At 41.6% G+C, this 26,624-nt stretch overlaps 1 protein-coding gene across 1 annotated transcript in view; it reads right to left on the bottom strand.

Annotated features, from left to right (window-relative positions):
• Nucleotides 1–26,624, bottom strand: part of g6fl (g6f-like) — a 68,250-nt gene that overhangs the window by 34,160 nt on the left and 7,466 nt on the right. Inside the window, exons 3-5 of the mRNA XM_061947640.1 lie at nucleotides 25,629–25,886; nucleotides 25,355–25,390; nucleotides 22,066–22,392 (exon numbers count right to left, since the gene is read on the bottom strand). Of these exons, the coding sequence (XP_061803624.1) occupies nucleotides 22,066–22,392; nucleotides 25,355–25,390; nucleotides 25,629–25,886 (621 nt within the window). The remainder of the gene's footprint in view (nucleotides 1–22,065; nucleotides 22,393–25,354; nucleotides 25,391–25,628; nucleotides 25,887–26,624) is intronic.

Genomic DNA, 26,624 nt, shown 5'->3' with positions numbered 1-26,624 from the left:
CGCCGGGGAACCACACGGTGATGGAGGAGGTCAGGATGGACTCGATGTTGGCTGAGTAAAACTGCAACAGCATCTCGGTCAGCACCTTAAGTTTCCTTAGCTGCCCTCTGCTGGGCCTTCTTGATGAGGGAGCTGATGGTCGACTCCCACTTGAGGTCTTGGGTGATGGTGGTGCCCAAAAAACGGAAGGACTCCACAATGGAGACGGGGGTGGGAGAATCAATCAGGGTGAGGGGGAATGGTGGGGCTGGGACTTTCCTGAAGTCCATGATCATCTCCACTGTTTTCTGGGCGTTCAGCTCCAGGTTGTTGTGGCTGCACCAGGACGCCAGCCGGTCCACCTCTCTCCTGTAGGCGGACTCATCGCCATCCGAGATGAGCCCGATGAGGGTACTGTCATCCGCAAACTTGAGCAGTTTTACGGACTGGTTACTGGAGGTGCAGCAGTTTGTGTACAGGGAGAAGAGCCAGGGGGAGAGTACCAGTGTTCGTGGTTCGACTGTCCGAGACAATCTTCCCCAGCCGCACGTGCTGTCTTCGGTCTGTTAGGAAGTCATTGATCCAACTGCAGAGGGAGTCGGGCACGCTGAGCTAGTAGAGCTTGTCTCGTAGCAGTCCAGGGAGGATGGTGTTGAAGGCAGAGCTGAAGTCCACAAACAGGATCCTAGCGTAGGTTCCTGGGGAGTCCAGGTGCTCCAGGATGAAGTGGAGGGCCAGGTTCACTGCATCATCCACAGACCTGTTGGCTCTGTAGGCAAACTGCAGTGGGTCCAGGAGGGGGGCGGTGATGTCCTTGAGGTGGGACAGGACCAATCGCTCAAAAGACTTCATGACCACAGACGTCAGTGCAATCGGCCTGTAGTCATTAAGTCCTGTGATCCGTGCTTTCTTGGGGACAGGGACAATGGTGGAGGTCTTAAAGCAGGACGGCACGCGGCATAGCTCTAGAAAATAATGCCTTATTCGGCATATAACCCTAACCCTCTAACCCTGGCCCTAACCCTCTAACCCTAACCCTAACCAAATAACTCTAAATTAAGTCTTTGTTACTTAGAATATGTTCCCCATACTAAAGTGTTACCAAAAACATATAACTTTGTCTTGAATATGAAAAAAACCCAACATTTTATTTTTCACTAAAGAAGGGTTCGGTGAATGCGCATATGAAACTGGTGGGGTTCGGTACCTCCAACAAGGTTAAGAACCACTGGTTTAGATCCATGAAGGAAAGAAGAAAGTGAATGAATGTTTATAACTGAATACATTTACATATGCACAAAAATTTGTTTTACTTTGTATAATTTTTTTTTATGAATTAAGTATCGTTTATGACAACCTTTTTCCAAAACACAATATAGAATGTGAGATATAACAGGATAATGTATACATTTATCATTTGTTTTCAAAACGCTTACAAAAAAGTGGGACCCCGAAAATTTACTTTGGGACCCCATTTTTATGACTTGACGGGGTCAATTTTGAAAATTCTTAGCGCCAACACTGATGGGAGTATTGGTGCGTGCAAAACAGCAGCAGTTTCTATACTAATCAAATATCATCCCGGGGGCCATAGAGAATTCATTCGGGCCTTGACTTTGACACATTTTAATTGACAGGTGTCAAACTCCAGGCCCGTCACATCATTTCACGTGGCCCACAAAAACCTGGAAAAAAATGTGTCTAAAAATGCTTCATTTTTTTCAAAACTAATTTTGACAGAAAAAAAAATACATATCTTTTAAACTGTAGTAATATCTAATCATGCCAAATATGTTTTTTTAATTTTTTTATTTCATTCATTTAAGGTCAAACAAAAACAATCAACATAACATTTAAAATAAATAATGAATTAAAAGGAGCTGAAAGAAACAAAACTTATAATATCCGTCCCTATACAGTTACATTTGTTGTTGGGGTTAAATACAGGTAAAAGCCAGTAAATTAGAATATTTTGAAAAACTTGATTTATTTCAGTAATTGCATTCAAAAGGTGTAACTTGTACATTATATTTATTCATTGCACACAGACTGATGCATTCAAATGTTTATTTCATTTAATTTTGATGATTTGAAGTGGCAACAAATGAAAATCCAAAATTCCGTGTGTCACAAAATTAGAATATTACTTAAGGCTAATACAAAAAAGGGATTTTTAGAAATGTTGGCCAACTGAAAAGTATGAAAATGAAAAATATGAGCATGTACAATACTCAATACTTGGTTGGAGCTCCTTTTGCCTCAATTACTGCGTTAATGCGGCGTGGCATGGAGTCGATGAGTTTCTGGCACTGCTCAGGTGTTATGAGAGCCCAGGTTGCTCTGATAGTGGCCTTCAACTCTTCTGCGTTTTTGGGTCTGGCATTCTGCATCTTCCTTTTCACAATACCCCACAGATTTTCTATGGGGCTAAGGTCAGGAGAGTTGGCGGGCCAATTTAGAACAGAAATACCATGGTCCGTAAACCAGGCACGGGTAGATTTTGCGCTGTGTGCAGGCGCCAAGTCCTGTTGGAACTTGAAATCTCCATCTCCATAGAGCAGGTCAGCAGCAGGAAGCATGAAGTGCTCTAAAACTTGCTGGTAGATGGCTGCGTTGACCCTGGATCTCAGGAAACAGAGTGGACCGACACCAGCAGATGACATGGCACCCCAAACCATCACTGATGGTGGAAACTTTACACTAGACTTCAGGCAACGTGGATCCTGTGCCTCTCCTGTCTTCCTCCAGACTCTGGGACCTCGATTTCCAAAGGAAATGCAAAATTTGCATGGTTGGGTGATGGTTTGGGGTGCCATGTCATCTGCTGGTGTCGGTCCACTCTGTTTCCTGAGATCCAGGGTCAACGCAGCCGTCTACCAGCAAGTTTTAGAGCACTTCATGCTTCCTGCTGCTGACCTGCTCTATGGAGATGGAGATTTCAAGTTCCAACAGGACTTGGCGCCTGCACACAGCGCAAAATCTACCCGTGCCTGGTTTACGGACCATGGTATTTCTGTTCTAAATTGGCCCGCCAACTCCCCTGACCTTAGCCCCATAGAAAATCTGTGGGGTATTGTGAAAAGGAAGATGCAGAATGCCAGACCCAAAAACGCAGAAGAGTTGAAGGCCACTATCAGAGCAACCTGGGCTCTCATAACACCTGAGCAGTGCCAGAAACTCATCGACTCCATGCCACGCCGCATTAACGCAGTAATTGAGGCAAAAGGAGCTCCAACCAAGTATTGAGTATTGTACATGCTCATATTTTTCATTTTCATACTTTTCAGTTGGCCAACATTTCTAAAAATCCCTTTTTTGTATTAGCCTTAAGTAATATTCTAATTTTGTGACACACGGAATTTTGGATTTTCATTTGTTGCCACTTCAAATCATCAAAATTAAATGAAATAAACATTTGAATGCATCAGTCTGTGTGCAATGAATAAATATAATGTACAAGTTACACCTTTTGAATGCAATTACTGAAATAAATCAAGTTTTTCAAAATATTCTAATTTACTGGCTTTTACCTGTATTATATTATGACATACTGTATTACAAAATATGTTTGTACAGATAAAAAACAAATAGTTAAATATCTTCTTGTCATCTTTACTTATGATTTCAATTAGCACATAAAAATATCTAATATTCGAATGCATCTGCAATTGTGAAATAATATAACGAGGTGATTAAACATATGCTGTCCAATGATATTTTTTTAAAAGTCAGATGCAACACCCACTTTTGATTATTCATGATTAATCACGGGATATTACGAGCATGCAAAAATACATTTAAAATCCGGCCCTCTTAAGGCAGCCATTACTGCGATGTGGCCCTCAATGAAAACGAGTTTAACACCCCTGTTCTAATTACCGTATTTTTCGGACTATAAGTCGCAGTTTTTTTCATAGTTTGGCCGGGGGGTGTGACTTATACTCAGGAGCGACTTATGTGTGAAATTATTAACACATTACCGTAAAATATCAAATAATATTATTGATCTCATTCACGTAAGAGACTAGACGTACAAGATTTCATGGGATTTAGCGATTAGGAGTGACAGATTGTTTGGTAAACGTATAGCATGTTCTATATGTTATAGTTATTTGAATGACTCTTACCATAATATGTTACGTTAACATACCAGTTGGTTATTTATGCCTCATATAACGTACACTTATTCAGCCTGTTGTTCACTATTCTTTATTTATTTTAAATTGCCTTTCAAATGTCTATTCTTGGTGTTGGCTTTTATCATATAAATTTCCCCCCAAAATGCGACTTATTGCCGCGACTTATATATGTTTTTTCCCTTCTTACGCTCATTTAAAAACTGCACTGCACATCATAATGGCGGCAATAGTTTTAACGTTAAAGGTCTAAAAAAATATGTAGAACGTCCGGCAGGCCGGATTGAACATCTTAAAGGGCCCCATGTGGCCCGCGGGCCATATTTTGCACAGGTCTGGTGTAAACGGTAAAAATCCATGTGTATTTGATTGGAATTGGAAGGAATTGCATTGCTTGTCATCATTTTAATCTTCATTTCTAAAAACTCAAGCATAAACTTGACCTGACCTAACCAATGACTGGTCTGCTACCTGCTTTGTATTCATGCAATATTTCTACATTTGTCATCGTGTATATTCTTATGTACCTTGACTTAAGTTACCTATATGCGTAGCAATGTTTAACACCTTTAAAAAAAACACTTTAAAGGCCTACTGAAACCCACTACTACCGACCACGCAGTCTGATAGTTTATATATCAATGATGAAATCTTAACATTGCAACACATGCCAATACGGCCGGGTTAGCTTACTAAAGTGCAATTTTAAATTTTGCGCGAAATATCCTGCTGAAAACGTCTCGGTATGATGACGCCTGCGCGTGACGTCACGGATTGTAGAGGACATTTTGGGACAGCATGGTGGCCAGCTATTAAGTCGTCTGTTTTCATCGCAAAATTCCACAGTATTCTGGACATCTGTGTTGGTGAATCTTTTGCAATTTGTTCAATGAACAATGGAGACAGCAAAGAAGAAAGCTGTAGGTGGGAAGCGGTGTATTGCGGCCGACTGCAGCAACACAAACACAGCCGGTGTTTCATTGTTCACATTCCCGGAAGATGACAGCCAAGCTTTACCATTGGCCTGTGGAGAACTGGGCCAACAGAGACTCTTACCAGGAGGACTTTGAGTTGGATGCGCAGACGCGGTACCGTGAGTACGCTTCCAAACATTTGATCGCTTGCCCGTACGTGCGTGCCGCTATGTGCATGTCACGTACGTAACTTTGGGGACTTTGGGGAAGTATATGTGCTGTATGAACTTTGGGGAGGTGAACGGTACTTTGGGCTGTGGGATTGAGTGTGTTGTGCAGGTGTTTGAGTTGTATTGGCGGGTTATATGGACGGGAGGGGGGAGGTGTTTGTTATGCGGGATTAATTTGTGGCATATTAAATATAAGCCTGGTTGTGTTGTGGCTAATAGAGTATATATATATGTCTTGTGTTTATTTACTGTTTTAGTCATTCCCAGCTGAATATCAGGTCCCACCCGCCTCTCACAGCATCTTCCCTAACTGAATCGCTCCCACTGCCCTCTAGTCCTTCACTCTCACTTTCCTCATCCACAAATCTTTCATCCTCGCTCAAATTAATGGGGAAATCGTCGCTTTCTCGGTCCAAATCGCTCTCGCTGCTGGTGGCCATGATTGTAAACAATGTGCAGATGTGAGGAGCTCCACAACCTGTGACGTCACACTACTCGTCTGCTACTTCCGGTACAGGCAAGGCTTTTTTATCAGCGACCAAAAGTTTGAACTTTATCGTCGATGTTCTCTACTAAATCCTTTCAGCAAAAATATGGCAATATCGCGAAATGATCAAGTATGACACATAGAATGGACCTGCTATCCCCGTTTAAATAAGAAAATCGCATTTCAGTAGGCCTTTAAGACCAATGTCTTGACAAAATATATCACTCTTGAATCAACACTGTAGTCAATACTATAATCGATGTTAATTAACAACTAAATGTGAGATATAAATAATAATGTAAGTATAATTGTTTGTACCGAGGATGTCGTTGTGGCTTGTGCAGCCCTTTGAGACACTTGTGATTTAGGGCTATATAAATAAAGATTGATTGATTGATTGATTGATAATTGGTGCAAAGGTTTAACATGTGTACAAGGATATTTCACATGCCTTTACTGTGTATATAATTTAACTGTGTTTATGTTGTGTATAATGCATACTTGCCAACCTTGAGACCTCCGATTTCGGGAGGTGGGGGTGGGGGTGGGGTGGGGGGTTAAGAGGGGAGGAGAATATTGACAGCCAGAATTCACCAAGTCAAGTATTTCATACATATAGGAAACAGAGTGGACCGACACCAGCAGATGACATGGCACCCCAAACCATCACTGATGGTGGAAACTTTACACTAGACTTCAGGCAACGTGGATCATGTGCCTCTCCTGTCTTCCTCCAGACTCTGGGACCTCGATTTCCAAAGGAAATGCAAAATTTGCATGGTTGGGTGATGGTTTGGGGTGCCATGTCATCTGCTGGTGTCGGTCCACTCTGTTTCCTGAGATCCAGGGTCAACGCAGCCGTCTACCAGCAAGTTTTAGAGCACTTCATGCTTCCTGCTGCTGACCTGCTCTATGGAGATGGAGATTTCAAGTTCCAACAGGACTTGGCGCCTGCACACAGCGCAAAATCTACCCGTGCCTGGTTTACGGACCATGGTATTTCTGTTCTAAATTGGCCCGCCAACTCCCCTGACCTTAGCCCCATAGAAAATCTGTGGGGTATTGTGAAAAGGAAGATGCAGAATGCCAGACCCAAAAACGCAGAAGAGTTGAAGGCCACTATCAGAGCAACCTGGGCTCTCATAACACCTGAGCAGTGCCAGAAACTCATCGACTCCATGCCACGCCGCATTAACGCAGTAATTGAGGCAAAAGGAGCTCCAACCAAGTATTGAGTATTGTACATGCTCATATTTTTCATTTTCATACTTTTCAGTTGGCCAACATTTCTAAAAATCCCTTTTTTGTATTAGCCTTAAGTAATATTCTAATTTTGTGACACACGGAATTTTGGATTTTCATTTGTTGCCACTTCAAATCATCAAAATTAAATGAAATAAACATTTGAATGCATCAGTCTGTGTGCAATGAATAAATATAATGTACAAGTTACACCTTTTGAATGCAATTACTGAAATAAATCAAGTTTTTCAAAATATTCTAATTTACTGGCTTTTACCTGTATATATATCCTGAAAGTATGCAGACAAAACTGTGTTTAGATAATTGATACTTCAAACTTGCATAAATAAATATTAAGGAATATAACATAACTTGGCTTCTGAGAGCTTCAAAATGTAATGAATAAAATGCTAAAGTTGTTGATAAACAAGCAATTATTTTAATAATTAAATATGGTCATTTTAAATTAATTATTATGATAATTTAAAATTAATTATTTCTAATATGTTTATTTTAATGTATAATTCTATGGCTGGATGTAATAAGGAGTCAGAAAAAATACAAATAAAAATACAATTAATTTTTAGCAAAATATTATTAAAAAAATATTCAATTAATAAATATATTTATTTTTAGGTAAGATAAACATAATACAATTGATCTCTAGTCTGGATGATTTAGTTCTTGTCACCCTGTTGTCCTCACGTCAATAGGGAGATTTTCGGGAGAATATTTGTCCCGGGAGGTTTTCGGGAGAGGGGCTGAATTTCGGGAGTCTACCGGAAAATTCGGGAGGGTTGGCAAGTATGGTATAATGTGTTCAATTTCAGCCTAAACCCTTTCGGTCTGCAACATTTTCTTTTTCAATCTATGAATGTACAACTGTTTGTTTATTTTGTTGACCATTGACCAAAGAAGAAGAAGAATAAATAACAATAATAAAATAATAAACAATTGTACTGTCCCTGTTAAATAAACAAATAAATAAATAAGAAAAAAATATTGCGGCCTCATGTTTTGGACACTCGGGTGAAGAGAGGGGCGGAGCTTTCTACCGATCACCACCTGGTGGTGAGTTGGCTGCGATGGTGGGGGAGGATGCCGGACAGACCTGGCAGGCCCAAACGCATTGTGAGGGTTTGCTGGGAACGTCTGGCAGAGTCTCCTGTCAGAGAGAGTTTCAATTCCCACCTCCGGAAGAACTTTGAACATGTCACGAGGGAGGTGCTGGACATTGAGTCCGAATGGACCATGTTCCGCGCCTCTATTGTCGAGGCGGCTGATTGGAGCTGTGGCCGCAAGGTAGTTGGTGCTTGTCGTGGCGGTAATCCTAGAACCCGTTGGTGGACACCGGCGGTGAGGGATGCCGTCAAGCTGAAGAAGGAGTCCTATAGGGTTCTTTTGGCTCATAGGACTCCTGAGGCAGCGGACAAGTACCGACGGGCCAAGCGGTGTGCGGCTTCAGCGGTCGCAGAGGCAAAAACTCGGACATGTGAGGAGTTCGGTGAGGCCATGGAAAATGACTTCCGGACGGCTTCGAAGCAATTCTGGACCACCATCCGCCGCCTCAGGAAGGGGAAGCAGTGCACTATCAACACCGTGTATGGCGAGGATGGTGTTCTGCTGACCTCGACTGCGGATGTTGTGGATCGGTGGAGGGAATACTTCGAAGACCTCCTCAATCCCACCAACACGTCTTCCTATGAGGAAGCAGTGCCTGGGGAGTCTGTGGTGGGCTCTCCTATTTCTGGGGCTGAGGTTGCCGAGGTAGTTAAAAAGCTCCTCGGTGGCAAGGCCCCAGGGGTAGATGAGATCCGCCCGGAGTTCCTTAAGGCTCTGGATGCTGTGGGGCTGTCTTGGTTGACAAGACTCTGCAGCATCGCGTGGACATCGGGGGCGGTACCACTGGATTGGCAGACCGGGGTGGTGGTTCCTCTCTTTAAGAAGGGGAACCGAAGGGTGTGTTCTAACTATCGTGGGATCACACTCCTCAGCCTTCCCGGTAAGGTCTATTCAGGTGTACTGGAGAGAAGGCTACGCCGGATAGTCGAACCTCGGATTCAGGAGGAACAGTGTGGTTTTCGTCCTGGTCGTGGAACTGTGGACCAGCTCTATACTCTCGGCAGGGTCCTTGAGGGTGCATGGGAGTTTGCCCAACCAGTCTACATGTGTTTTGTGGACTTGGAGAAGGCATTCGACCGTGTCCCTCGAGAAGTCCTGTGGGGAGTGCTCAGAGAGTACGGGGTATCGGACTGTCTGATTTTGGCGGTCCGCTCCCTGTATGATCAGTGCCAGAGCTTGGTCCGCATTGCCGGTAGTAAGTCGGACACGTTTCCAGTGAGGGTTGGACTCCGCCAAGGCTGCCCTTTGTCATCGATTCTGTTCATAACTTTTATGGACAGAATTTCTAGGCGCAGTCAAGGCGTTGAGGGGATCTGGTTTGGTGGCTGCAGGATTAGGTCTCTGCTTTTTGCAGATGATGTGGTCCTGATGGCTTCATCTGGCCAGGATCTTCAGCTGTCACTGGATCGGTTCGCAGCCGAGTGTGAAGCGACTGGGATGAGAATCAGCACCTCAAAGTCCGAGTTCATGGTTCTCGCCCGGAAAAGGGTGGAGTGCCATCTCCGGGTTGGGGAGGAGATCTTGCCCCAAGTGGAGGAGTTCAAGTACCTCGGAGTCTTGTTCACGAGTGAGGGAAGAGTGGATCGTGAGATCGACAGGCGGATCGGTGCGGCGTCTTCAGTAATGCGGACGCTGTATCGATCCGTTGTGATGAAGAAGGAGCTGAGCCGGAAGGCAAAGCTCTCAATTTACCGGGCGATCTACGTTCCCATCCTCACCTATGGTCATGAGCTTTGGGTTATGACCGATAGGACAAGATCACGGGTACAAGCGGCCGAAATGAGTTTCCTCCGCCGGGTGGCGGGGCTCTCCCTTAGAGATAGGGTGAGAAGCTCTGTCATCCGGGAGAAGCTCAAAGTAAAGCCGCTGCTCCTCCACATCGAGAGGAGCCAGATGAGGTGGTTCGGGGATCTGGTCAGGATGCCACCCGATCGCCTCCCGAGGGAGGTGTTTAGGACACGTCCGACCGGTAGGAGGCCGCGGGGAAGACCCAGGAAACGTTGGGAAGACTATGTCTACCGGCTGGCCTGGGAACGCCTCGGGATCCCACAGGAAGAGCTGGACGAAGTGGCTGGGGAGAGGGAAGTCTGGGCTTCCCTGCTTAGGCTGCTGCCACCGCGACCCGACCTCGGATAAGCGGAAGAAGATGGATGGATGGATGGATGGAAAAAAATATTAGTTTTCAATTTCCTTCCATGGAAGACTCATGTAGTGTAAAAAAAATAAATACATTTAAATTCATTTCAGTGAGATAATTAGCAAGCCAGCGTGAGGAAGTGTTTGTCTCAGTTCAGCATAAAATTAAACAACGCAACAAACAACCACGGCCACCTGAGGAGCTCGTCATGAAAAATTCAAGATCTCGTCTCACCATAGCGTTGAAACACAGCAACTTTCCAAAAGGAATTTTCTTTTTTCCCCTTTCTTGGCGCCTACTCCTACCAGGTGCAGCGCTTCTGCCAGAGTCACAATAGAGGTTGCTAGGCAACAGCTCAAATTGCTGCAAAGGTTTAAAGCAGCAATATTCATCTGACCTTAAAATAACAGCTTGAATTTGATGGTTGCTCTGTTTCACAATCATGTCTGGACTTTTTGTTGTTTTGGGTTGGGCCAGGGGCTTCCAAAGTGTTTTTTTTAATTGGAAACACATTGTAAAACTACAATTAGATGGAACAATTGAACAATGTACAAATGAGTAGTAAATCACAAACAAATGGCAGGAGAGGACCACGGGTGAGCAGCAAAACCTTACAGATACTGGAGACGCAGCATGAAGATACAAAGAACGCGGGTCAAGAGGCACATAAAGCATCCTGATTGGCAACCAGGAACAGGTGCATCATGGTTGCCAATCAGGAACAGGTGAGGAAGCCAGCGCCCGGACAGGGAAAAATAGAGGCGAAAGGAGGCAAACCAGAAATAGAAATAAAAATAAGAGCGCTATACAGGAAATAAACTAAAATACCAGAAATGAATAATAATTGTCATGAGAGATCTGCCTCTAAGAGTTAAGGCAAACATTCGTACCCCTTTTTATTTACCGTATTTTCCGCACCATAAGCCGCCCTGGGTTATAAGCCGCGCCTCCAATGAACGGCATATTTCAAAACTTTGTCCACCTATAAGCCGCCCCGTGTTATAAGCCGCATCTAACTGCGCTAAAGGAATGTCAAAAAAACAGTCAGATAGGTCAGTCAAACTTTAATAATATATTAAAAACCAGCGTGATGTGGGCGCGCATGGAGTCGTATATCAACATGGACGGAGCTGCGTGAAAAAAGCCACCCGGCCTCTTCGCGTAAACTTCCCTTAACCACTCGCTCATCTTTTCTTCATCCATCCATCCCTTCGAGTTAGCTTTTATGATGACGCCGGCTGGAAAGGTCTCTTTTGGCAAGGTCTTCCTTTTGAATATCACCATGGGTGGAAGTTTCTGGCCATTAGCATGGCAAGCTAGAACCACAGTGAAGGATGACTTCTCATTCCCTGTGGTGCGAATATTCACCGTACGTGCTCCCGTTGTATCCACAGTGCGGTTCACAGGAATATCAAAAGTCAGTGGAACCTCGTCCATGTTGATAATGTTCTCTGGCCGGATCTTTTTTTCAGCTATCTTGTTTTTACAATATGCACGGAAAGTAGCCAGCTTTTCTTGAAAGTCTTTAGGCAGTTGCTGTGAAATAGTAGTCCGTGTGCGGATGGAGAGATTGCGTCTTTTCATGAACCGGAAACCTGTCGCTTAGTAGGAGCCATTTTGTGGTCTTTACAGATGTAAACACACAAAGGAAATGAAACGTAATATCCGCGCGCTTCTTCTTCTTCTATGGGGGCGGGTGGTTGCTTACAGTAGAAGAAGAAGCGCTTCCTCTTCTATGGGGGCGGGTGCTTACCTTGGCGGTTGCTTGCCGTAGAAGAAGAAGCGCTTCCTCTTCTACGGGGAAAAAAGATGGCGGCTGTTTACCGTAGTTGCGAGACCTAAACTTTATGAAAATGAATCTTAATATTAATCCATATATAAAGCGCACCGGGTTATAAGCCGCACTGTCAGCTTTTGAGTAAATTTGTGGTTTTTAGGTGCGGCTAATAGTGCGGAAAATACGGTATACATTTTTTCTTATTTACTTACTTTATTATTTGCATATTTTGGTGAGCTCCTCAAAATCTCATCAAAATCCCTGACCTGGGGTAATTTATTCTCATTTTTATTCACACATACTGCGAGCATGCACATACACTTCCCAACATATGTCCACACGATAACTATCATATAATCATTAGAGTACATCATTAGGTATTGCTTAGTTTTAAAGTCACATACATAGTAATGCACACCGGGGCGCAAGGTGTTTACGAGTGTTATCCATCAAAATCACAGGGCCGTTGCCATGGAAACCTCTTTCGAATGGCAGATCAAGGACAAGCCCTCATCCCGAGAAGACAACGTGTGTCCCTTTTCGGAATTTTATTTCCCTGCTTCGAGCAATGCAACTGGAAAATAAATCTGAGACGGTCAATCTGTAAAATTGACAGCTTGCTGAGTTTTATGAGACAGAGTACAAACCGCTGTAGAGGACATCATTTTATTTTTTCTTTGGACCCTCTAAAGGTGTCCCCAAACTCTTTGACTGAGGAGCCACATTGGGTTGAAAGAATTTGGGCGGGGGCCTGGCTATCTATTTGAATATATACATGAATATATATACATATATATGTGTATACGATTGCAGCTGAGATAGGCTCCAGCACCCCCCGCGACCCCGAAAGGGATAAGCGGTAGAAAATGGATGGATATATATATAATAAAATATAATATATATGTCGTCGTCGGCGATCATTCGAAACGAGTATGATTGTCCTCCTGTTGGTGGGATTGACTTGAGGAGAACGCCTGTGCGTGAAATCTTTTAAAGTGGGGAGACTGGTGCACAGACAGCCACCACAATGTCCTTGGCAAAGAGAAGGCCAGGGTCAAATGGCATGGAGACCAAGGCAATTGGGGGCCCATCTTTGCTGCAGCCTTCTTCCGCCTTTGTGGGGCTTCTATGCAACCAATATCCGCCCACTCCGCCGTTGAGGTCTTTTTAATATATATGTAAGTGTGTATTTATATATATATATACATATATATATACATATACACATATATATATATATATATATATATATATATATATATATATATATATATATATATATATATATATATATATATATATATATATATTCCCAAAAGGGAATAAGCGGTAGAAAATGGATGGATATATATATATGGATATATATATATATATATATATATATATATATATATATATATATATATATATATATACATATATATATATATATATATATATATATATATATATATATATATATATATATATATATATATATCCATCCATCCATTTTCTACCGCTTATTCCCTTTTGGGGTCGCGGGGGGCGCTGGAGCCTATCTCAGCTACAATCGGGCGGAAGGCGGGGTACACCCTGGACAAGTCGCCACCTCATCGCAGTATATATATATACGTGTACACAGCGGCGTTTTAAAAAGTCATAAATTGTACTTTTTGAAACCGATACCGATAATTTTGAAACCGATACCGATAATTTCCGATATTACATTTTTAATATAATAATATCGGCAGTCCGATATAATCGGACATCTCTAGTTAGAATGCAAAAAACTCCTTTTGTCTTTTTGTCTCTCATAAGGATTGCTAACAAGAGGCAAAATTCCCACAAAAAGTGCAGTTCCCCTTTAAGAGCTCCGTCACAGAACCAATTAAGCTCGTAAGTAGAGCTACTACTAGGCTGCAAAAAGTCAGTGTTCAAAAACAAGAAAAAAAAATACAAAAATGAGGGGTATTTTACTTGAACTAAGCAAAATTATCTGCCAATAGAACAAGAAAATACGGCTTGTCAAGACTTTCCAAAACAAGTAAAATTAGCTAACCTCAATGAACCCAAAAATACCTTAAAATAAGTATATTCTCACTAATAAGTGCACTTTTCTTGGTAGAAAAAAAGAGACCTTTTTGCTCAATATGTTGAAAAATATTCTTAAATTAAGTAAATGCCAGTGCCATTATCTTGACATAATGATATGCGCTCGGCATCATTATTTTTTTTTTCATGCTTGAAGTAAGAAACTATTACTTTAAAAAAGTAGTTTTATACTTGTGAGTGTTGATGACACAGCTTTGCATCAGTTGATATTCTAGTTTCAAGCATGTTTTACTCAATATAGGTCATCAAATCTCAGCAACAAGCTGTAATATCTTACTGAGATCATTTGGGACCAAAACCCTTAAAACAAGTAAAACACTCTAACATAAAATTTGCTTAGTGAGAAGAACATACCTGCCAACTACTGCGGTTTTCCCGTAATTAGTACGGTTTTCATCAACCTATTCCGGGTTACGGTTGCAGTGATAAAAAATACGTTTTTTCATTAATTAAATTTTTTTTTTTTTTTTTTTAAGTTTTATTCACGAAATCGCGTAACAACAATGACAATCGACACTGCTTCCCGTAACTTCCTATCGAGCCATTCCGAATGCCATGTGCGAGGCTATTTATAGCACCGCTGCCAAGCACGAGGCACCTGTTGCCATTGTTTCCAAACGAGCGAACGATCATGGAATCAGCCGGAGAAAAATCGCAAACGAGTCTTAAACCGAAAAGAAAACTGCAGTCATTCCGTGAAGAATATTCAAAAGCCTATCCGGGAATAATTATCCGTTCCAAAAAGGGTGAAAACTACGCGAATTGCACCTTGTGCAGACAAGATTTTTCGATCGGACACGGAGGAATTAGCGATGTAAAAGACCACGTTGGGACAAAAAAACACAAGTCTAATGCCGTTGCTAGCGATACAAGTGGAAAACTTTGGATTTTAGCCACAAAAAGGTAATGACACCAATGTTATCTATTGGAATTGTTTAGTACTGTTATACTGTTAAAAGTGTTTATACTATTTATGCTTTCAAGTCCAAGTTGAAGAAATCTTGTTAAATGTTGACAGCATAACTACCAAAATACAGAAGTATGTCCTTAATATTTTTGCAGTGCTATTTCTGTTGAAAAGTTAAAATGATTACATTAGAGATGTGATGTGCCACTTTTCAAGTGTCTGATGGCTTCAATTAATTTTCATTCATTTTTCATATTTTGAATTCTTTTGAAAGGCTTACAAAAAAACTACATTTGAATTGTAATTCCATGCTATTGACAGGACTATTAATTTGAATGAAGTTAGCTTACCATGTTTACAGTATGATAATTGTGATAGAAATGTGAATTTTAGGCACAGAATATTTTTTTACAATTGAACAAGGCAGTAGATTATACAAGCTTGGACAGAAAGTTAATAATGACACCAATTTTTTTTTTTAATGGAATTGTTTAGTACTGTTTTACCATTTGTTTACTGTAAAAAGTGTTTATACTTTCAATTAACAAATTGAAGTCTTGTGAAAGGTTGACTGTCAAAATAATTTCAAACTATTGAAGTTAGCTTACAGAATAAACATGTCAATCAACCCATATGATTTTTGCTGTAATATTTTTGTTTTGAAAAGTCACTGTGACTGATAGAAAAGTGATGGTTTTAGCAACATTTTAGCCTGTCTGAATGCTAATAATCATTTTGCGTCGGGGGGCCGAAGCCTGAACCCCCCACCAGGACTTTGTCCTGGACCTACCGGGGCCTGCGGCCCCTGGACCCTGGCTACTAGGTTTTTCTGATTTCAAAAGTTGGCAGGTATGGAAGAATGATCTTATCAGACAGAAAATAAGCAAATATCACCCTTATTTGAGATATTTAATCTTAATTAGATTTCAGTTTTTGCAGTGTGGACAGGTACACGTTGTGGTTTGGATCAGTAGCAGAAGTTTGTTAATTATCATAGCAACAAAAAAGTAAATCAAAGCTTTGTGATGACGGCAACTACTTGACATACACCAGATGAAGTTCAACGGTCGTGTCTGAAGCCGACAAAACTCATCTCGTCTAACTCCCAGCAGGAGCGTAATGAGGTGCTTTTTCCAAAATGTCACACTCTTTCCTTGAACAGGCGTCAGACAAACCAGCGAGAGGGGCGGGGGGGGGCATGATTAAATGGCGGGGTGCAAGCTTGACACATATAATGAATACAGAAGCCCTTATTTCCCGTTCTTTAGTAGAGCACGGAAAGGATTCATGGGATGCGGCCTTCACGTTCATCAGAGCACAACCTAGTGGAACACCTAAGGGCGGTGTTTTGTTATAAATCATCTTTCCATTGTGAAAGAATGATGCTAATCCCACCAGTGGAGCGCCATAAGCTAACATTTCTCACTTGATACACTTGTCCTTAAATCATAATAAAAAAATCTATTTGAAACTTGTTATAAAACAGCGGTTTTGATTTGATGCAGAATGAATTTTTGAGTGTAACGGATGTTAGCTCGCGCGGCTGTGCGATAGTACGTTGTGTAAACCCACTCCGCTCCAATGCACTCTGTTCCCTCATGTTTGTTATTCTTGGCCTATTTCACACAGAGATCCGGCAAAATTCCACCCGTGCCTTTTTACAGAGAAGGTAACAAAACAGGACATTGTATGCATATCACAATGTTTGCATAAATAGGCGCATGTAAAAATGTCAATTAATGAATGACAGAACGCTTCGAATGAACGTATTCCTAGCTCCATTCTGCTCCATCACTGTTAGGAATTTAATGGCAAATTTCCCACTGTGTACCGTTAGTGCTGGGCTTGTAATCAGTCATTCTAGGTTAGAAATATGTTAGGAATGTATATGTAAATTTAAATTTTAATTATGTAATATTTTTTATTTTGGCCTTTTTTTATCATTAAAACATTATTTTCCCATGAAATTGTTTTGGTACAAAACATGCATCAATTTAAATTAAAGTTTGATTAAATTATTATTATTATTATTATTATTGTTATTATTATATGTACAGGTAAAAGCCAGTAAATTAGAAAATTTTGAAAAACTTGATTTATTTCAGTAATTGCATTCAAAAGGTGTAACTTGTACATTATATTTATTCATTGCACACAGACTGATGCATTCAAATGTTTATTTCATTTAATTTTGATGATTTGAAGTGGCAACAAATGGTCAGCAGCAGGAAGCATGAAGTGCTCTAAAACTTGCTGGTAGACGGCTGCGTTGACCCTGGATCTCAGGAAACAGAGTGGACCGACACCAGCTGGACTGCTGCTGAGTGGTCCAAAGTCATGTTTTCTGACGAAAGCAAATTTTGCATTTCCTTTGGAAATCGAGGTCCCAGAGTCTGGAGGAAGACAGGAGAGGCACAGGATCCACGTTGCCTGAAGTCTAGTGTAAAGTTTCCACCATCAGTGATGGTTTGGGGTGCCATGTCATCTGCTGGTGTCGGTCCACTCTGTTTCCTGAGATCCAGGGTCAACGTAGCCGTCTACCAGCAAGTTTTAGAGCACTTCATGCTTCCTGCTGCTGACCTGCTCTATGGAGATGGAGATTTCAAGTTCCAACAGGACTTGGCGCATGCACACAGCGCAAAATCTACCCGTGCCTGGTTTACGGACCATGGTATTTCTGTTCTAAATTGGCCCGCCAACTCCCCTGACCTTAGCCCCATAGAAAATCTGTGGGGTATTGTGAAAAGGAAGATGCAGAATGCCAGACCCAAAAACGCAGAAGAGTTGAAGGCCACTATCAGAGCAACCTGGGCTCTCATAACACCTGAGCAGTGCCAGAAACTCATCGACTCCATGCCACGCCGCATTAACGCAGTAATTGAGGCAAAAGGAGCTCCAACCAAGTATTGAGTATTGTACATGCTCATATTTTTCATTTTCATACTTTTCAGTTGGCCAACATTTCTAAAAAATCCCTTTTTTGTATTAGCCTTAAGTAATATTCTAATTTTGTGACACACGGAATTTTGGATTTTCATTTGTTGCCACTTCAAATCATCAAAATTAAATGAAATAAACATTTGAATGCATCAGTCTGTGTGCAATGAATAAATATAATGTACAAGTTACACCTTTTGAATGCAATTACTGAAATAAATCAAGTTTTTCAAAATATTCTAATTTACTGGCTTTTACCTGTATGTATGTGTGGGAAAAAAATCACAAGACTATTTCATCTCTACAGGCCTGTTTCATGAGGGGGGGTACCCTCAATCATCAGGAGATTTTAATGGGAGCATTCTTGCGATTTTTTCCCCACACATACATATATATATATATATATATATATATATATATATATATATATATATATATATATATATATATATATATATATATATACATACATATACATATATATATATACAGTATATATATATATATATATATATATATATATATGTACACATACATATATATATACAGTGTATATATATATACACATACATATACACACACATATATATATATATATATATATATATATATATGTCTTAATAAGGTTATCCAAAAAATAGTGCTCGATACCGTAGTAGAGCGCAATATATGTATGTGTGGGAAAAAAATCACAAGACTACTTCATCTCTACAGGCCTGTTTCATGAGGGGGTTCCCTCAATCATCAGGAGAAATCTCCTGATGATAAATAAAATAAATCTATATGTAGCAGCATAGGAAAATGTTATGTACAACTTTCACTTTTGCATATCATTGCACATAACTGTGGTGCGTTCAAAGACCCTCGAATAAAGTTACAAACAGAGTAGTCACTAGGTTTTAAAGACAGATAATAATAATTATGTATTATTAGGATTCCTATTATGACACAGTGTATCTGCTAAACTCTACTTTAGGTTTTCCTTTACTTCAGAGTGTAAACAGATTCATAATCATATTCAACTGAAGAATGGAAGATTATATGATTATTGCAACACATATTCTGGCCACTTGTGATGAATGTGATGGCTTTTTTGTAAAGAAAAAAAAACACTTAAGTATTTAGGAGCGTTTATCCAGATATGTTCAACGTTAATCGCATCTTTAAGAAGTTCATCCATCCATCCATTTCCTACCGCTTGTCCTTCTTGGGATGCCGGGGATGGTTGGAGCCTATCCCAATTGCATTCTGGCAGAAGGACAAGTCAAAAACCTCTAATTTAGGTTTTGGCATGTGTTTAAAATGCTGGTTCCAACCAATTACCGTATATTAGCCGCACCTAAAAACCACAAATTTACTCAAAAGCTGACAGTGCGGCTTATAACCCGGTGCGCTTTATATATGGATTAATATTAAGATTCATTTTCATAAAGTTTCGGTCTCGCAACTACGGTAAACAGCCGCCATCTTTTTTCCCCGTAGAAGAGGAAGTGCTTCTTCTTCTACGCAAGCAACCGCCAAGGTAAGCACCCGCCCCCATAGAACAGGAAGCGCTTCTTCTTCTACTGTAAGCAACCACCCGCCCCCGTAGAAGAAGAAGAAGCGCGCGGATATTACGTTTCATTTCCTTTGTGTGTTTACATCTGTAAAGACCACAAAATGGCTCCTACTAAGCGACAGGTTTCCGGTTCATGAAAAGACGCAATCTCTCCATCCGCACACGGACTACTATTTCACAGCAACTGCCTAAAGACTTTCAAGAAAAGCTGGCTACTTTCCGTGCATATTGTAAAAACAAGATAGCTGAAAAAAAGATCCGGCCAGAGAACATTATCAACATGGACGAGGTTCCACTGACTTTTGATATTCCTGTGAACCGCACTGTGGATACAACGGGAGCACGTACGGTGAATATTCGCACCACAGGGAATGAGAAGTCATCCTTCACTGTGGTTCTAGCTTGCCATGCTAATGGCCAGAAACTTCCACCCATGGTGATATTCAAAAGGAAGACCTTGCCAAAAGAGACCTTTCCAGCCGGCGTCATCATAAAAGCTAACTCGAAGGGATGGATGGATGAAGAAAAGATGAGCGAGTGGTTAAGGTAAGTTTACGCGAAGAGGCCGGGTGGCTTTTTTCACGCAGCTCCGTCCATGTTGATATACGACTCCATGCGCGCCCACATCACGCTGGTTTTTAATATATTATTAAAGTTTGACTGACCTATCTGACTGTTTTTTTGACATTCCTTTAGCGCAGTTAGATGCGGCTTACAACACGGGGCGGCTTATAGGTGGACAAAGTTTTGAAATATGCCGTTCATTGAAGGCGCGGCTTATTACCCAGGGCGCCTTATGGTGCGGAAAATACGGTACATGCATTAGTTCGTTTTTAGTGCATGTTAACATATAAAGTGTGTGTGTCGGGTTTATGTTGGGATGAGGGCACTTCAAGAGTTTTGTGTATGGGGGCGCAGAATTTGGTGCTACAACACTTCTTGCAAATAAATGAGTATATGGTCAAATAAAGCTGGGCTTTTTCCATTTTCTCAAGCACTCCAAATCATAGACACATACGTTTCCATATGAGTTGGGAAATTGTGTTAGATGTAAATATAAACGGAATACAATGATTTGCAAATCATTTTCAATCCATATTCAGTTGAATATGCTACAAAGACAACATATTTGATATTCAAACTGATAAACTTTTTTTTTTTTTTTTGCAAATAATCATTAACTTTAGAATTTGATGCCAGCAACACGTGACAAAGAAGTTGGGAAAGGTGGCAATAAATACTGATAAAGTCGAGGAATGCTCATCAAACACTTATTTGGAACATCCCACAGGTGAACAGGCAAATTGGGAACAGGTGGGTGCCATGATTGGGTATAAAAACAGCTTCCCAAAAAATGCTCAGGCTTTCACAAGAAAGGATGGGGCGAGGTACACCCCTTTGTCCACAACTGCGTGAGCAAATAATCAAACAGTTTAAGAACAACCTTTCTCAAAGTGCAATTGCAAGAAATTTAGGGATTTCAACATCTACGGTCCATAATATCATTGAATGACCGTGACCTTCCATCCCTCAGACGGCACTGTATCAAAAACTGACATCAATCTCTAAAGGATATCACCACATGGGCTCAGGAACACTTCAGAAAACCACTGTCACTACATACAGTTTGTCGCTACATCTGTAAGTGCAAGTTAAAGCTCTACTATGCAAAAGCGAAAGCCATTTATCAACAACATCCGGAAACGCCGCCGGCTTCTCTGGGCCCGAGATCATCTAAGATGGACTCATGCAAAGTGGAAAAGTGTTCTGTGGTCTGACGAGTCCACATTTCAAATTGTTTTTGGAAATATTCGTCATCGTGTCATCCGGACCAAAGGGGAAGCGAACCATCCAGACTGTTATCGACGCAAAGTTCAAAAGCCAGCATCTGTGATGGTATGGGGGTGCATTAGTGCGCAAGGCACATCTGTGAAGGCACCATTAATGCTGAAAGGTACATACAGGTTTTGGAACAACATATGCTGCCGTCTTTTTCATGGACGCCCCTGCTTATTTCAGCAAGACAATGCCAAGCCACATTCAGCACGTGTTACAATAGCGTGGCTTCGTAAAAAAAGAGCGGGGGTACTTTCCTGGCCCGCCTGCAGTCCAGACCTGTCTCCCATCGAAAATGTGTGGCGCATTATGAAGCGTAAAATACGACAGCGGAGACCCCCGGACTGTTGAACAACTGAAGCTCTACATAAAACAAGAATTTCGTTTATTGAGTGTTGTTAAAAGAAAAGGTGATGTAACACAGTGGTGAACATGCCCTTTCCCAACTACTTTGGCACGTGTTGCAGCCATGAAATTCTAAGTTAACGATTATTTGCAAAAAAAAATAAAATAAAGTTTATAGGTTTGAACATCAAATATGTTGTCTTTGTAGCATATTCAACTGAATATGGGTTGAAAAGGATTTGCAAATCATTGTATTCCGTTTATATTTACATCTAACACAATTTCCCAACTCATATGGAAACGGGGTTTGTAAGTTAAGCCTGTTAAACCTACTCTTCCTACCTGACTCTGGTGGTGTGTGTACCTTTCAGCACGCTCAGCAGGGTCCTCTGGCTGAAGGCGTGGTCATTCAGGAGCACGTCGCAGATATAGACTCCGCCATCCTCGAGGCCAGGCGTGAGGATGAAGGAGAAGATCCCGGACTCTGCGTTGCCGGGCGAGCCGGCCAGTTGCAGCTCCTGGCTTTGCGCCGTGGTCAGAGTGGTATCCCTCCAGCGATCGTACTGGTACACCAGCTTGCTCAGGGTGGAATTTGGTGCTTGCCAGTATAGGAGGATGTAGTCCCCTTGGACGCCGGGACAGGTCAGGTGGAAGGGCATCTCGGCCTGAGTGGCGGTGGAGATCGGGGGGCCTGTGAAGGTGAAGGCAGGTAAACGTGTCACATGACGCCTCGGTTCCGCAAGCGATGCACTGTTGACTTTTTCCTTGGATTTTTATGGCAAGAGAAGAAGTACATGAAAAAAAGAGAATAGTGCTGCTACGGTAAATAACATTGAAAATAGTTATAAGTAGGGCTGTCTAAGTTAACGCGCTAATTACGCGTTAACTACAAACCCCAAAACCAGTGAAGAATACAGAATTCAATAATTAGCAAATCCTTTTCAACCTATATTCAATTGAATAGACTGCAAAGACAAGATACTTAACGTTCAAACTGGTAAACTTTATTATGTTTTGCAAATTTTAGCTCAATTAGAATTTGATGCCTGCGACATGTTTAAAAAAAGTTGGCACAAGTGGCAAAAAAGACTGAGAAAGTTGAGGAATGGTCATCAAACACTTATTTGGAACATCCCACAGGTGAACAGGCTAATTGGGAACAGGTGGGTGCCATGATTGGGTATAAAAGTAGATTCTGTGAAATGCTCAGTCATTCACAAACAAGGATGGGGCGAGGGTCACCACTTTGTCAACAAATGCATGAGCAAATTGTTGAACAGTTTAAGAAAAACCTTTCTCAACCAGCTATTGCAAGGAATTTAGGGATTTCACCATCTACGGTCCGTAATATCATCAAAGGGTTCAGAGAATCTGGAGAAATCACTGCACGTAAGCAGCTAAGCCCGTGACCTTCGATCCTTCAGGCTGTACTGCATCAACAAGTGATATCAGTGTGTAAAGGATATCACCACATGGGCTCAGGAACACTTCAGAAACACACTGTCAGTAACTACAGTTGGTCGCTACATCTGTAAGTGCAAGTTAAAACTCTTCTATGCAAGGCGAAAACCGTTTATCAACAACACCCAAAAACGCCGTCGGCTTCGCTGGGCCTGAGCTCATCTAAGATGGACTGATACAAAGTGGAAAAGTGTTCCGTGGTCTGACGAGTCCACATTTCAAATTGTTTTTGGAAACTGTGGACCAAAGAGGAAAAGAACTGTTGGAATAATTGTTTGTAAGTTATCACAAAAGAAAAGTTGTATTATGAATGCTGTATTTCGAGGCCTAACAAGAGGAGGAAGGCTCGTGAAACGCCACTGTGATTTCAGCACGGACAGATGGCAGGATGTGCTCAACTCCCGGAGGAACTCTCTTTGAAGTGTTAAACGAACTCTCTTTGAAGTGGTTCCCAAACTCTCTTCCAACTATTTGGTCAACGCTATTTACGACCCGCTGCCCTCTTGAAGTTGCTGTGGACAGGAGACGGGAGGGGTTGTCCATTGTCCTCCAACACCTGCCCCAGCTGGATGCAGGAAGAGCCCAAGCCCGAGAAGTCCTCTTCTTGGACTTCAAGGCGACCGAAAACAATGACTGTTTTACATACTCGTCAGAGCGTGGTGCAGGACTGTACAGAGAGTGCAGTGGCCATGTCCTTCCTCAATTGAGTCCAAATTGAATTCTGTCTCTGTTTGATTCCTTGTCTTTTGTCTTGTTTAACAGATGTCCTCAGTGTTTGAACGTGACAAGAACCATCCGGATTGTTATAGGCGCAAAGTTGAAAAGCCAGCATCTGTGATGGTATGGGGGTGTATTAGTGCCCAAGACATGGGTAACTTACACATCTGTGAAGGCGCCACTAATGCTGAAAGGTACATACAGGTTTTGGAACAACATGTGTTGCCATCCAAGCAACGTTACCATGGACGCCCCTGCTTATTTCAGCAAGACAATGCCAAGCCACGTGTTACATCAACGTGGCTTCATAGTAAAAGAGTGCGGGTACTAGACTGGCCTGCCTGTAGTCCAGACCTGTCTCCTATTTAAAATGTGTGGCGCATTATGAAGCCTAAAATAGCACAACGGAGACCCCCGGACTGTTGAACAACCTAAGCTGTACATCAAGCAAGAATGGGAAAGAATTCCACCTGAGAAGCTTAAAAAATGTGTCTCCTCAGTTCCCAAACGTTTACTGAGGGTTGTTAAAAGGAAAGGCCATGTAACACAGTGGTGAACATGCCCCTTCCCAACTACTTTGGCACGTGTTGCAGCCATGAAATTCTAAGTTAATTATTATTTGCAAAAAAAAAAAATAAAGTTTATGAGTTTGAACATCAAATATCTTATCTTTGTAGTGCATTCAATTGAATATTGTCACGACTTGATCTTGGGAGTTTACTTTTCCAGGATGCAACGGAAAGTTGGCACGGGCGAGACGGGAATGAAGGTACATTTTTTTTATTGAAACACTAGAACTACAAAAAAGGATCAAACCAAAGCGCGCACAGTGGCGGAGAATAAACTATGAAAAACAAAAAAAGACTATAAACATGGAACCAAAACTTACTGTGACAAGGGACATGAAGCAGGATCATAGAGGAATGGACAGAGCATAAATGTGGTGCGAGGTCGTCAGAAAGACAAACTGAAAAACACTGAACTTAAATACTACAGACATGATTAACGAAAACAGGTGCGTGACTCAAGACGTGAAACAGGTGCGTGACGTGACAGGTGAAAACTAATGGGTTGCTATGGTGACAATCAAGAGTGCACAATGAGTCCAAACGTGGAACAGGTGAAACTAATGGATAATCATGCAAACAAGACACGGGAGTGAAAAGCCAGAAACCAAAGATTCCTATAACTAAACAAAAACATGACTTAAAACAAAAACATGATTACACAGACATGACAAATATGGGTTGAAAAGCATTTGCAAATCATTGTATTCCGTTTATATTTACATCTAACACAATTCCCCAACTCATATGGAAACGGGGTTTGTAGAATAGATGGCGGTGAAACAGTTTTGGGAACAACAACACATAAGGGATGATGTTATTATGTGCAGAGAGTCACTGGTTCTGTGGCTGGACTGATTAGCGAAAGTGCTGACACTGCACTTCCTGTAGCGTTGCAGAGTCACTCACCGTGCACTACGTTGGTGAACGAGGCCACGCTGAGAGCTGTGGAGACGAAGAAAGAAAAAAATAAAGGCAAAACAGTAAATAATACAAAGAGTCGAGCTACTGTAATACCCACTGGGCTGGCAGATTTTCAAGGCAGATCTACAGTTTGAGTTTGGAATCTTGAAATTGCTCCATAAAAATAAACACGGTGGCGGTCTGGAGCTTAAATAAATGATGCTGCCAATATGCTTACTGGCACGCTACATCTGTCAAGCTTCTTCTCCAATAATCTCACCATCAACGGTGACGAGGACAGTGAAATCGAAGACGGAGTCAGGATGCACCACACAGCGACAGGTGTAGCGCCCGACGTCGCTGTATGACACTTGGGGAAGTTTGGCCACTATTCCACTGTCGGGCTTTCGCTCCGTTTTTAAGGAACGACCATCCGGAGATATCCAGGTGACCCGGTCGACGGCAAACTCGGGGGTGAGCTTGGCAATCAGACTCAGGGTGCTCTGCTGAGGGACGGGGCTGCGCGGTGTGGTGGTGACTGAGGACACAATAAAGAAATTAAAGCTGCAGGCATCAGTGAACGGGTCAAACTGCATCGCCAACTTTACCCCCCTCCCCCTTACTCTTACAGATAAAGAATATTAATAGCAATGAGATTACAGTTCAGTTCTGAAAACCAAAGTGTACATCTATTACCAGAGGTGGGTAGTAACGCGCTACATTTACTCCGTTACATCTACTTGAGTAACTTTTGGGATAAATTGTACTTCTAAGAGTAGTTTTAATGCAACATACTTTTACTTTTACTTGAGTATATTTATAGATTTGAAACGCTACTTTTACTCCGCTACTTTTATCTACATTCAGCTCGCTACTCGCTACTAATTGTTATCGATCTGTTAATGCACGCTTTGTTTGTTTTGGTCTGTCAGATCAGACCTTCATAGTGCCTGCGTTTCAACAAATACAGTCACTGGCGACGTTCACTCCGTTCCACCAATCAGATGCAGTCACTGGTGACGTTGGACCAATCAAACAGAGCCAGGTGGTCACATGACCTGACTTAAACAAGTTGAAAAGCGTATTCGGGTGTTACCATTTAGTGGTCAATCGTACGGAATATGTACTGTACTGTGCAATCTACTAATAAAAGTTCCAATCAATCAATCAAAAGTGTGAAGGAAAAAAGACCCTTTTTTATTTTAACCGTACATCCCGTCAAAAGCCTAAAGACTGACTGCACAGTTCCTGTCTTCACAATAAAAGTGCCGCTCCA

This window comes from Nerophis lumbriciformis, linkage group LG04 (genome assembly GCF_033978685.3).
Source record: "Nerophis lumbriciformis linkage group LG04, RoL_Nlum_v2.1, whole genome shotgun sequence".
In the NCBI taxonomy this organism is placed as follows: domain Eukaryota; kingdom Metazoa; phylum Chordata; class Actinopteri; order Syngnathiformes; family Syngnathidae; genus Nerophis; species Nerophis lumbriciformis.
Note: the sequence above shows the minus strand (reverse complement) of the source record. Positions and strands in the feature narration are given on the sequence as shown.